This window comes from Silurus meridionalis, chromosome 8 (assembly GCF_014805685.1).
Source record: "Silurus meridionalis isolate SWU-2019-XX chromosome 8, ASM1480568v1, whole genome shotgun sequence".
NCBI classification, from domain to species: domain Eukaryota; kingdom Metazoa; phylum Chordata; class Actinopteri; order Siluriformes; family Siluridae; genus Silurus; species Silurus meridionalis.
Window position 1 is genome coordinate 21,547,413 of NC_060891.1, and position 14,520 is coordinate 21,561,932.

Sequence of the window (14,520 nt, forward strand, 5' to 3'; positions counted from 1 at the left end):
TGAGGTCGTTAGCTGCATAAAGACACCTGTCCACCCCATACAATCAGTAAGAATCCAACTACTAACATGGCCAAGACCAAAGAGCTGTCCAAAGACACTAGAGACAAAATTGTACACCTCCACAAGGCTGGAAAGGGCTACGGGGAAATTCCCAAGCAGCTTGGTGAAAAAGGTCCACTGTTGGAGCAATCATTAGAAAATGGAAGAAGCTAAACATGACTGTCAATCTCCCTCGGACTGGGGCTTCATGCAAGATCTCACCTCGTGGAGTCTCAATGATCCTAAGGAAGGTAAGAAATCAGCCCAGAACTACACGGGAGGAGCTGGTCAATGACCTGAAAAAACCTGGGACCACCGTTTCCAAGGTTACTGTTGGTAATACACTAAGACGTCATGGTTTGAAATCATGCATGGCACGGAAGGTTCCCCTACTTAAACCAGCACATGTCCAGGCACGTCTTAAGTTTGCCAATGACTATTTGGATGATCCAGAGGAGTCATGGGAGAAAGTCATGTGGTCAGATGAGACCAAAATAGAACTTTCGGGTCATAATTCCACTGAACGTGTTTGGAGGAAGAAGAATGATGAGTACCATCCCAAGAACACCATCCCTACTGTGAAGCATGGGGGTGGTAGCATCATGCTTTGGGGGGGGGGTTTCTGCACATGGGACAGGGCGACTGCACTGTATTAAGGAGAGGATGACCGGGGCCATGTATTGCGAGATTTTGGGGAACAGCCTCCTTTTCTCAGTTAGAGCTTCAAAGATGGGTCGAGGCTGGGTCTTCCAACATGACAATGACCCGAAACACACAGCCAGGATAACCAAGGAGTGGCTCTGTATATCTGTAGAAGCATATCAAGGTTCTGGCGTGGCCTAGCCAGTCTCCAGACCTAAACCCAATAGAGAATCTTTGGAGGGAGCTTAAAGTCCGTGTTTCTCAGCGACAGGCCAGAAACCTGACTGATCTAGAGAAGATCTGTGTGGAGTAGGGGGCCAAAATCCCTCCTGCAGTGTGTGCAAACCTGGTGAAAAACTACAGGAAACGTTTGCCCTCTGTAATTGCAAACTTTCTCAGGTGTTCAAATACTTATTTGCAGCTGTATCATACAAATACATAGTTAAAAAATCATATATTGTGATTTCTGGATTATTTTTTTTTTTAGATTATGTTTCTCACAGTGGACATGCACCTACGATGACAATTTCAGACCCCTCCATGATTTCTAAGTGGGAGAACTTGCAAAATAGCAGGGTGTTCAAATACTTATTTTCCTCACTATATATATATATATATATATATATATATATATATATATATATATATATATACCGTAATTTCCGGACTATAATGCGCACCCAAATATAAGCCGCACCCACGGAATTTTATAAAGATTTTTATTTTTAACATAAATACGCCGCACCTGTCTATATGCCGCAGGTGTCTACACTGAAACTAATGAACTTTGCACAGGCTTTAACGAAAGACAGAATCTGTTAAACAGCTTGTATCTAAACAGTAGCCTACCAAGAAAGTCATTGTTCACTGTCTTCCTCCTTCTTTTCACAACAATTTAATTTTCTTTTGGCATCGTCGTGCGTTTAAAAATCACCATCGGTCAAGCTTTTCTCCCGATGCCGTGCAGCTCAGAACACAGGTGAAGTGCATTTTTTCATGCCCGGTTGTTTTCAGCGTGACGAACGATTCGCATTTCCTGTAGACAGTCCGAGTGAGCGGCAGGTCAAACGTCAGAGGAACCTCATCCATATTTATGATGTCGTGCGGTCCGATTCAGTGGGAGCGCATCTGATTTAATATAAAGAAAATGTATTGGTTCACCTGAACCGTTCAGCAATTTCATTGGTCTAATGTTATAGGGCTCAGTTTTTTGTCTTGAAGTTTGTGAAACCGAGTAAAAACCCAAATTAGCCGCTTCGTTGTTTAAGCCGCGGGGTTCAAAGAGTGGGGGAAAAAGTAGCGACTTTTAGCCCGGAAAATACGGTATATGTTTATGTGTGTGTGTGTGTGTGTGTGTGTGTGTGTGTATATATATATATATATATATATATATATATATATATATATATATATATATATATATATATATGTGCATATATAGTGACTTTCTATTTTTTTTTTTTTAACCCTACTACAAAGCGAGAGGGATGTGAACTTTTGCACTGATTCACCCCATTACACATGTTCGCCTTTGGTATTTTTGTTTTAAATAATAACTTCAAGTATGCCTTTCAATCCGATAGAATGTCGACACATGTTAGTCATATGTTTTTTGTTTGCTTTCCCGCAACTCTGAACAAACCAAAGCAAATTCCTTTGCCTTGACAACAAGCTCATTAACATCACTGTCCAGAGCAAGATCCCCCAGATTACTGGAAGGCAGGTAACTAAAAGTTTTTTTTTCATCCTAATAATATTACTGTAAAAGACCCTCTTTAAACATCACCAGCCAAGCAGAAAAAAAACAATTTTATCTGCACCCTCTTCCACCATCAAAAACACACACTTACCCAGGACCTGGACCAGAGCCAGGCCATAACTTTTTTTGGTTAAGTGGTTTTGTTTTCTTCTTCTTTTTCTTCTTCAATAGACTGAGTAATGGCTGCTCGTTCTGCTTGGGTGAGAAATACACAGACCTCGTTTTGTAATGTCACGCATTGCAGCAATTACCTTTTTTTTTTTTTTGGAGTTCAGAGACCTAGCCTTATATTTAGGAGATTTAGGGATGGCAGAGCATGATGTTTTCACTCATAAACAGCACTTATAAGCATTTATTCCAGGAAATGCTCACCCTCCGGTCTCCCCCACCTCATTTCAGTTTGTTGCTGGTAAACGAGTGAACTTTAAAGTGCAAGAAATCTGTATGCGTTTTAGTACATGAATCACATTACATACATTACTCAACCAGCTGCAGTGAATCACCGGATCGCTTCTGAAACATCAAAAACACGGATACGAATATGTCCTGTCTGATGAATCAACATGCAAATGAAACATTTAGTGAGCCTGACTGATAAATTCTCTTCATCACTAAATTCTCTTAATCAGATCCGCATGAGCAAACAGATGTTCTTGTCATATTACACCCTGACAAGGTGCCTCCTTTTACATGCCTGTTTATTATTTAAGTGATTAGATTTTTTTCAACAACAACACATCCCAAAGGGATTTATCTCTGTACAATAAATATTGTTATAGTGTTACAGTATTACAGTGAATGCACATTAGATACTGAAAAAAATCCACATTACATGCACATGGAGGTCAAAATTGCCTAGAACAGTAGGGAGTGCTGATTGCTGGATAATACAGCGATGTTAACCAATTAACTAATGGAATTGCAAAAGCTGTGGCGACATGGGGTTCTGTATTGGTGCCATGTGACGTCACATCCACCAAGATATACAAAATTCTGGAAACATGAACATGTGATATGTCAAAATGTTGGGGAGAGTGAATTGAGAGGTGACATAGTGACGTCATTGACCACGCCCCAACAGAAAATAATGGACATCAAAACACTCGGCACATGAAGGAGATGGTGCTTATGGTGCTTTGCAATAGCAATGAAGCATGTCTTGGGATTGCTTTTACATCATTATGCACCCACTCATTTTTCCTCTCCAGAAAAATTTTAATTCTAATTAGATTTAAAATTGCAATACATCAATAGACCAAATTAGGCTACACGTCTACACTAATCCAGATAAATTTGAAAATGACGTTCAAAAACGATCCACGTCCACACTTTGTTTTCACTCGTTTTGAAACAATCGTTTTTTGGCTTTTATTTACTTTCCGGCTCTTTGAAACGTTGCGGCGATGACTCAAAAATGCGTCATCATTTTCGAAAGCCTTCGTTTTCACAGTCCACAATGCGATGCAAAAACTGCATTTTCAAAAAGCTAAATTTCTGAGAATACAAAGCCCATTTCACTGTGGACGGGAGGCTAGAACAGAGAAAAAATATGCGTTTTCAAATGAAAATGCCTTAGTGTGGACATAGCCTTAGTTCTTGTTATCATGTAAATTATATCAGCTGTAAACAAACGTCCTTCACCAATTTTTAAAAAAAGCTTGACATTTTAGTAATAAATTTACATTTTACAGCATTTAGCAGAAGCCGCCTTCCAGAGTGACTTACAATTACCTCATAATAACTGAACTCAACCTCAACTAGGGCCCTTGATTTTGGTGGTGTATCTGGGTTGTGCTCCTCCTGATCAGTAGGTGAACATCTTTATCACTGAGCTACCACTTCCTTTCACAGAGCTTTTCATTCGGAAGATTTTCCTGTGGGAGGGGAAACTTTGACCTTTGACAGTTACAAAGCACTTACAATAGAGACAACTTCCCTGAAATAAATTTCACCTCACAGAAAATTTCACCAAATCAACTTAATCTGTACAGCATACTTTAATCCTATCACAGTATGTTAATCATTACTATAAAACCAATGATGTATTATGATGTAATGTAATAATGTATTGTGTCTTAAACCTAACTTAATGAAAAAGAAACAGTGTAGTTTGACCATCTTGATTTCTTGCTTTCGTGAACTCTATGTTTTGTATTATATGTATAACATACATGTATTTTGTTATAGCCAGGCACCTCGGCTGCCCAAAGCTGGAGAGACAATACATGGACACAAGTTCTTAATCGGTTTTGGTGGCAAAGGAGCAAATCAGTGCGTCCAGGCTGCTCGCCTCGGAGCCAAGACTGCGATGGTGTGCAAGGTACAAAACAACATCAAGAGATTCATTTCCTGCTGCCGGCGCGTCTCAGGCCGAGCCTTTATGTACATGCAGAGCGGGTTATTTCAGCCCTGTTTAATTAGATCCACACCACTGAGCTGCTTTTCCCTTTATTGTTCGCTTGTACCTGCCATACCGAGCAGTAATAAAGAAGTGTATTTGTCTGTACAAAGAGCCCCGATCGATACTGAAATATGCACGGTGCAAAAATAGCCCCGCAAAGCTCACTTTCACAAGCTCTGAAACAGGAGTTGCACTTCAAAGTCAGGGGCGTCAGGTAGAGAAGTGAAGCGGCCTTGGCGTGTCTTTAACAGCGTGGGATAAAAGGAGCCCCGGTGGGCAGAAACGGACCCCTCCACCCTTTCTGAGAGAGGGAGAGAGAGAGAGGTGCGGTGGTTTAGAAGTCGGCCGGTAGCGAGGAGGCGTTTGGGTGGGGTGATTATGTCTGGAAGGCTTGGCTGGATTTAGTAATACACAGGGAAAAAAGTATTGTTTCAAGTTCATTGTATTCATCAAACTTATCTGTTCTTGTGTCCTATTTTATTTCCTATTTCTTCTATTGCAATCAGGATTCGCTCCGGGATCTTAGCAAGTTAAACAAGTACGCAAAATGCAGCCAGGATATGTTTTGTTACTGCAAAATGCACATGTAATGAACCTCCATTATTTATCTTTACAAATGGACTTCTGAATCACTTGTGACTGTATTCAATTGTTTAAACATTAGAAATATTCGAATACAGATTTAGTCTTAATTAATTTTATTAATAAATTTTATTGGATGGTACAGCATTCAAAAGATTTTAATACACACTTAAATACAGATTTCAACTTTATTTCATTTTATGCTATTTAATTTGGAAGACTTTTAATCCTTACTTTCATAATTGCACAAAGTACCTGGTAAAAGTGTGGAAACACAGAGTCTTCTATAGTGTTTGAGAGACACGCATGTTTGTTAAGTTCATTTACAAAAAACTAGGTAATTTAATGGTCCAAACAAATCTGTAAATGTACAGTACTGATGCTAAACTTTATATTTTTTTGAAAAATCCTCCATTAGCATGAACTGTTCATTTTTACAAACAGGCTGAAATATTTTGGAAAACAGTAATACTTTTGGAAAACTTGCGAATTAAGGTCTTGTTTTAACCTTGCAATCCAGTTCATCCCAGAGCAGTTCAATAGAATTTAGGTGCTCTGACTGGGCAGACGATTCCATGATAGATAATACTCTGGCCAAATGTTACACATACAGGGCTTAGATGCATGGAGATGGACCATGTTGGTTCAGTATTCATTTCACCTGGAATAAGTATCTGACCTTCCCTTTAACAAAACAACCCAAAACCATTAAGCTTCCATCTCCATGTTAGACTGCATGTCTGGCAGTCTGCTCACATCTTCTCCCCAGTTCTTATGTAAGTTCTTTAATTTGAGCCAAAATGTGGCAGGTTAGTGGTTAAGTCATTGGACTTTTGATCTGAAGGTCATGAGTTCAAATCCCAGCCACAACAGCTGTAACTTCTGGGCCCTGAGCAAGGCCCTTAAACCCCATAGCTCCCTGGTTGTATGAATGAAATAAATGTAAGTCGCTCTGCATTAGGGCGTCTGCCAAATGCCGTAAATGTAAAATATTTGGACTCATCTGTCTATAGGAGTTTCTTCTATACATTTACTGTCCAATTCTTGTGTGTGTTTGCCTTTTGCTAAGTTTGTTGCATTTAAATTAAAGGAACCTGAATGTCTCAAAATTATGAAATTACAGGGATTGTACATTTTGTTTTAGTCTCCAGGCAGTTAATGAATAAGACTTTGACACATAGCATTGAATAATAATACACTGGTTCACTGGTTATTTCTCTACCTGTTTATATACATTATAATGTATAGTATGCTGTCACTTGAGCTTTAGATATATATATCTACATCACCTTCTGGATTGTTTCACCAAAGTTCACTTTGTGCCTTTCGACACAACATTTCAGATGTGGGTCTGTACAAAGGCTCAGCACTTAATAACCTCAATTGCAACTTTCCCGTCCTCCTCAGGTTGGAAAAGACTTTTTCGGGAGCAGCTATATTCAGAATTTCAAAGAGAATGCCGTATGCACAGGTAATACATTTGCAAACCTGACGCATGGCTTTAACTGAGCACAGTGTCACTTTGACATAGCATGTGGAGTCATGCGCTCTGCACTGTGTTTAATTTGATAACTGAGTTTTTTTTTCTTTTGCCTATCCCCGTGCAGCTTTTGTGACTCAGACGGCTGAAGCCATGACGGAGCTGCCTCCATCATCGTAAACGATGCAGGTAGTGTGAATTTGCTGAGTGTGCGGTGCCCTGTTGTACCAGCAGCTTCTAAAATAACACAAAGTGCACTTCTGAATGAAGCACAAATGAGTGCGGTCCTCGGCACCCGGGGGTGGTTCAGGTCATCACCCACGCCGAATAGTTTATAGCCGCTTAGCTTTATTTAGCACTGCTGGAGGTGGGGTGGCTGACATAATCAGCCTGGTGCTAAATGCACGGCCTGTTGCGCTGCAAATGTCACTAATCACAGCTTTAACAGAGACTCCAACTCGGTGGAGATCCATAAGCCTCTCAGGGGGGCTTACGAGTAACGTCATCGACCATCACCATAACAACGTGCAGATCCCATAGTGTCCCAGCTTCCTGCACTTAAGTCACAGTGACTCGAGCACGATTATATTGTAAAGTGGTGCTTTTGAAATATTGAAAGAAATTCAGTCTAGCTAAACAAAAATTCTTTCACGTGTTGTATATGCAGGTGAGAACGCTATAGTGATTGTAGCAGGTGCCAACATGCTGCTGGGGGAGGAGGAGCTGGAGCAGGCAAGCTCCGCCTGGCTAAAGCCAAAGTGCTGCTCTGCCAGCTGGAGATCAGCTCACACATCTCACTACAGGCTCTGAGAATGGCCCGACAAAGCAACGGTCAGTCTGTGTATGTGTGCATGTGTGTATGGGCCATAAAATAAAAACCAAGCTTAATTTAATAAAATATTAAGCTATTAATGCTCCTAACAACAAACCATTGGTCAGGAAATGGGCAAGAATGAAAAAAAATTGATAGCATAGTATGGAATACTAACTTTTTTCCTTATTTCATTTTCCATTTCCAGAAGAATCAATGTTGATAAGCTTCAAGCAACTGATAAGCAATAAACATAGACGTGTTGAAATTTACTTTAAACATTTTAATCATTACCATGATGAATACATGATTGACTTTCCCAGTTTCAAACCTTTCCCCAAACAGTACAGTAAATGCAAATGGTGGCACATGAGATCTCAGGAGGCCTCTGTTTCATTCTTGCTCAACCAATCATTTGTTGTTAAGAATTTATATTTATTTATTTATTTATTTATTTATTTATTTATTTATTTATGGTCAGGGAGTGTGTGAGTGTAGGTATGTGTGTTTGTGCATGAACTGAAAACAGACATCAATAGTCAATTTATCTTGTAGTGTATTTATGTTGTAGTTCCTACTTAAAAATCACTGTATTAAATCTAATTCAAATTTTATTTGTCACATACACATTCATACAGAGTACGACATGTAGTGAAAAGCTTTTTTACGACTGTCCAACATGTAAACAGGAAAAATAGAAATAAAATATAAGGATAAAAATGTAATATATACAATAAGTATAAATTATAAGTATATTAAAAGTACAGTATAACCAAAAAGTATAAAAATAAGGTTATATATATATATTATATATATTATATATATATATATATATATATATGTATATATACAGTCGAACCCGGTTATGTCGATGTCCTAGTGGGTCGCCAAAAAGCATCTAGATAACCGATGATCGAGATAAACAAAAATCAAAATGTAGGCAATATATTAACGTGCTTAAAATTTCTTTATGTACATGATGTGAGTTAATAAATGAGAATGTGCATGCACGTGTTTTTGGAGGGTTTTTTTACACAACAGTGTTGCCGCGATTTGTTTGATGAAGGCATGCTATAAAAATGTACATACATGTTTGTTGACTGTCAGGAATCCACCTGCCACACCCCCTTCGGCGCCCCCTTCAGCGTGCAGCTGCTTTCTCTGAAGCTTCCGGCTTCAATCACGCACATATGGTGCTCTTTTAGCACTCGTCACCAGCTCCTATTTAAACTTCCGCACTCTCACTCTCCGTTATTGTTGGTATATGTTGGTTCACGGCGGTCGTTGTTATCGCTCATGCGTATCCCAGTACGTGCTTTCCACCGGCACTCTCTCAACGGCTGCGCTTTTCTTCCCAAAGCGCATCGCGGATTCTCCCCGATCCTGCCGTTGTTCATTCTATGCTTTTGCTGCTCATCCCACGTTCTCCCGTGTGCTGTTTAGCGCCACGCTCCTACTTTCGCCTCCCGTTCATCGCATAACATTTAACAACAAAAGGCATATGTGCACTAACTAACAGCAGAGATTCACCAGTATACAATACAACACCTGTAGCATCTGTAAGGCTTGATTTTTCCGCCACTTTTGTGAGTTCTTCTGCGGCTGCACAGTGCCGATCGAGATAACCGACGTTAAATGGCAAATTTTTCTCCCCTTGTGCTCAAGATATCAGGGTTCGACCTAACCGATTAAAAAATGCTAAGACAAAGCGAGAATTTGGCGGTTCCACTTCAAAAACGACTTAATAGGGTTGTCGAGTTAACCGAGGTCGAGATAAGTGGTGTATAAATAACAAAAAATTGGTGCGTGCATATGTATTCACCCCCTTTGCTATTAAGCCTCTAAATAAGATCTGGTGCAACCAATAACCTTCAGAAGTCACGTAATTACTTAAATAAAGTCCACCTGTGTGCAATCTAAGTGTCACATGATCTCAGTATATATATACACCTGTTCTGAAAGGCCCCAGAGTCTGCAACACCACTAAGCAAGGGGCACCACCAAGCAAGCGGCACCATGAAGACCAAGGAGCTCGCCAAACAGGTCAGGGACAAAGTTGTGGAGAAGTACAGATCAGGGTTGGGTTATAAAAAAATATCCAAAACTTTGAACATCCCATGGAGCACCATTAAAGCCATTATTAAAAAATGGAAAGAATATGGCACAACAACAAACCTGGCAAGAGAGGGCCGGCCACCAAAACTCACGAACCAGGCAAGGAGGGCATTAATCAGAGAGGCAACAAAGAGAACAAAGATAACCCTGAAGGAGCTGCAAAGCTCCACAGCGGAGATTGGAGTATCTGTCCATAGGACCACTTTAAGCCGTACACTCCACAGAGCTGGGCTTTATGGAAGATTGGCCAAAAAAAAGCCATTGCTTAAAGAAAAAAATAAGCAAACACGTTTGGTGTTCGCCAAAAGGCATGTGGGAGACTCCCCAAACATATGGAAGAAGGTACTCTGGTCAGATGAGACTAAAATTGAGCTTTTTGCCCATCAAGGAAAACCCTATGTCTGGCGCAAACCCAACACCTCTTATCACCCCGAGAACAGTGAAGCATGGTGGTGGCAGCATCATTCTGTGGGGATGTTTTTTATCAACAGGGACTGGGAAACTGGTCAGAATTGAAGGAATGATGGATGGCGCTAAATACAGGGAAACCTGTTTCAGTCTTCCAGAGATTTGAGACTGGGACGGAGGTTCACCTTCCAGCAGGTCAATGACCCTAAGCATACTGCTAAAGCAACACTCGAGTGGTTTAAGGGGAAACATTTAAACGTCTGGGAATGGCCTAGTCAAAGCCCAGACCTTAATCCAATTGAGTGACTTAAAGATTGCTGTACACCAGTGGAACCCATCCAACTTGAAGGAGCTGGAGCAGTTTTGCCTTGAAGAATGGGCAAAAATCCCAGTGGCTAGATGTGCCAAGCTTATAGATACATACCCCAAGAGACTTGCAGCTGTAATTGCTGCAAAAGGTGGCTCTACAAAGTATTGACTTTGGGGGGGTGAATAGTTATGCACGCTCAAGTTTTCTGGTTTTTTGTCTTATTTCTTGTTTGTTTCACAATAAAAAATATTTTGCATCTTCAAAGTGGTAGGCATGTTGTGTAAATCAAATGATACAAACCCCCAAAAAATCCATTTTAATTCCAGGTTGTAAGACAACAAAATGGGAAAAACGCCAAGGGGGGTCAATACTTTTGCAAGGCACTGTATAGTGGAAACTAAATACTGTGGCCTTGATAGTTCACAACTTTTTATTTGGAACCGGACTCTGATAGTTTGCGAAAGCCGTGAGTGGTTGGGAAGTTCGGAGTAACATTTAAAAAACTTTTTAAAAGTTTGTACTAAGAAATTACATAAAAAATGTTTGAAAAACTATTTTATTATTCTATTATTCATTTAAAGTAGTAAATAAAACATTTATGATAAGTAATTCACAATTTTTGTTGAGTTTACAGTAAAGTACATGACAATTCCACTCTATTTGACAGATATTGACAGAATTACAGATTAAAGTGATCCAGTGTGATTTGTCCTTAAAGTGTCTATGTGTTGGTATAAGGTGACATGGCACTGTTCTGTGCCAGTACACGGGTTAAAGTGACATAAACAATAGTTCAAAAATAATTCTGCAGTGAAGGAAAAGTGAGAAGGCGAGAGAAGTCCAGGTACTAGTTGCTGGGTGTGTCCTGGTTTAGACACCGAATGGTATGCGGGAAGAAGCTCCTCCTTATTTTCTCTGTATGCATTATTACAAGTAAATGTATTAATACATTTGATCATATTTTTATTACTATAGAATATATATACTAAATATCAGTGGTGGGCCGTGCATTTGGTACCTGGGCCTTCAGTGAGGACTTACCCGAATTAATCCACCTCTTAATACCACCAATATCACATCGCGATTATAGAAACCATCAATAATATACAAAAACGCAATATAACAACGTGTGGCATTATATCTATATTTCAATATTTGTCTAATAACAAGACAAAAAATAAAAAGTTTAATAAAATACAATCTACTCACCAGAGATGCAGACTCATAATTTGCACCGCTCCTCAGAGGCTGTAATCCAGTGATGCGGCTCGTATTCACTGGTCGGGAAATGGTGAACAAACCCTTTCCCGAGTTAACACAAGCTAGCTAGCTTCAGGGTTAGCCGACCTCCTCACAATGTCTACCTTTTCTTAAAAAATGTATTTTTAAGTGTGTCTGAGACCAAATCAATTTCTCTTCCTCCATAGGCATTAAAAAACTTTAACTCAGATGTATTAATGTGTGCAGAGCTACAGACGTGTTTTGCCAGTCAAACTTGGCTGTAACAGTTTCCCTCTGACCAACCAATCAGAAAAGGAAAAAAGCTGATGCTATTCTGTTTCAGCTAGCTGCCCTGTGAGGCAAATATGAAATCTGATTGGTTAAAGAAACAGACCCATTGATAATATTCTCTATGGTAAAAAAGACAGCAGAACAGACTTTGAAGGCACTGGACAGATTAGATTGACATGTCAGCAAATAGTGGCTGAAATCTGATTGGACAAAAAAGCTAACATCCACATACACGTACTGGAAGCAGTTCAGCCAAGAGAAACACTACGAAATCAAGAAAATAAACTGTTGGGAATAAATTAATAGAATTTCATTCAATATTAGAATTTAGGTTGTAAATGTAGGTCAGTGCTTTTGATAGTGCTTCAAAATTGGTTGCTAGGGAACTAAGAACATATTGCACATAATATTATATTGCATATACTATAATATGATATTGCACATGATGTAATATTGCACATGGTATGGTATTGCACATTGTTTGATGTTGATCTTGTGATGAATAATTTTGCAATGTTCCCATTAAAAATATATATATTTTCTCTCTCCCTTTAACCTCACTACAATTGGGCCATGCTTAAAAAAAAAAAAAGAAAGAAAAGGGAGTATTAATTATTAATTAACAAATGGCATATACCTTTGTCATTTCCTTTTTTCTTATTTTTTTTCTTGTTATAGAGCTATATCAGCCTCTTTTTAATATAATTAATGATGAATTTTTCATAATATACTTTTTAATAATATATACAAAATACATGCCTGAACTTAAACTATGCCATATATGAAAAGAAGGCAAAAAGGAGAAACAATTCCACTGACACAGATCTTCATTTTTAACATTATAATAACATTTTTATGTTTTATTTTTAAGCTGCAAATAATTTAGCAATACTTCCCTATGTGACCAGGCTTTCAGTCTAATGAACCTGAAAAAAGTGTAAACTGAGATGCAAACTAAATCACAGCAGCCTATTAGGCTGCAGCCTAATTTGGAAAAACTTCAGAAGGACCAAGTTCATGTCGCTCATTAGAGGTAAATAATATTGCAAGCATATAGCTGCACTGCTTATTGCCTGAATAGCTGAATAGCTGCATCAGGCATTGAATTCTATTGTGCTATAGGTTTTATTGAACTAGAAAAAAATAAAACTGCATTAGTATCGTGTTTACAGAGTCATTTTTTTTTTCTTATGTATAATATTTTTTATAACAATTGTGAATTTGTTTGTGGTTGGTTTGCACCACCCCCTCCTTCGCTCCAATCATTTTTCAATAAAAAGATTCAAATATGTATATTTTACAGTTCATCTTATTAAAGGGATTCCAAGAAGTATTCACATATAACAAATCCAATCATGAATCCAACAGAAAACGATTTGTCATGACTCTTTGGGTCTACAGAGATGATCCGAAGGAGACAGGGGAAAAGCTGGCATAGTTTGAAAAGAAATGTCAAGAACAAAGGGCCAAGCAATCTGGCGGGATAGAAGAGATGTAGCAGATATAATTGGGATTTGGGATCAGAAAGCTGCTCAAAAGAAACAAAAAAAGACATTACAGGTAGTCAAAAAGCAGAAGTGGAAATACGGGATATTATCGAATATTAAATCATATTTTTAAACTGGGATGCAACTGTCATTTTGATTTTATTTACTATGAACTATGATCTAATTTTGTCTATTTTAACTCCATGTCATGGTCCCTGTTATTGAAGTTCTGCTTACAGGATTTTCCCACAGCGCGAACAGCGCCGATGTAGACAGATAAGATTAGCGGCGAATAAAACAGGAAACAGGAAATCCTACATAACATGTGCAGACGTTATTAACACCGTATCTAACTCGGGTACCCGCCGAATAGAAAAATGCCCTCGTTTCGGGTATTTGGAGATGCACCATGGCATTGCTCGTGCACAGATGGGCACCGCAGATGGTCTCCCACATCCCCCCCGCCATCACACTCCGATAGTCGTCACCTCAAAACCACCCCAAAACACGCCAATGACAACGTCGTCGTCTTAGCAGATCATATCAAGTATTGAGAAATGGGCTATTCGCCTAGATTATGTGAATATCACTCAGGATGAGTTTGTCAGGCTGGTGACGTGTGTGAATAGCGCTTCTCCAGGCTCAGATTACGCACATGCCACCTCCACATACTTGCTCGAGTAAAAATGGTCTTTTGTTCTGTCGACGCACTTGTCATTAATTGATAATGGCAAGTTTTGTGACGATGGATAAAGGATTTACGCACTAATGTACTCCTTTTGATAGCTCGGAAACCAGAAGCAAAAGCGTCTTTTCTCATATACTAGTTTCAAGCAGTGTTCCAATGTACGTAGTAGAAACAGCAATGCTGGATATGGAGTTCCGGGTATGCTGAGTTACCACTGAGAATGAGCACAAATAGATAGATAGCGATCTAAGAATCAATGGCGGAATGTTAAAGCTTCAGAAGCTGA

At 39.1% G+C, this 14,520-nt stretch overlaps 1 protein-coding gene across 1 annotated transcript in view; it reads left to right on the forward strand.

Moving 5' to 3' along the window:
* Positions 1–14,520, forward strand: part of rbks (ribokinase) — a 43,951-nt gene that overhangs the window by 11,818 nt on the left and 17,613 nt on the right. Inside the window, 6 exon segments of the mRNA XM_046855043.1 lie at positions 4,628–4,760; positions 6,831–6,894; positions 7,031–7,054; positions 7,057–7,092; positions 7,571–7,642; positions 7,645–7,734. Coding sequence (XP_046710999.1) covers positions 4,628–4,760; positions 6,831–6,894; positions 7,031–7,054; positions 7,057–7,092; positions 7,571–7,642; positions 7,645–7,734 — 419 coding nt within the window.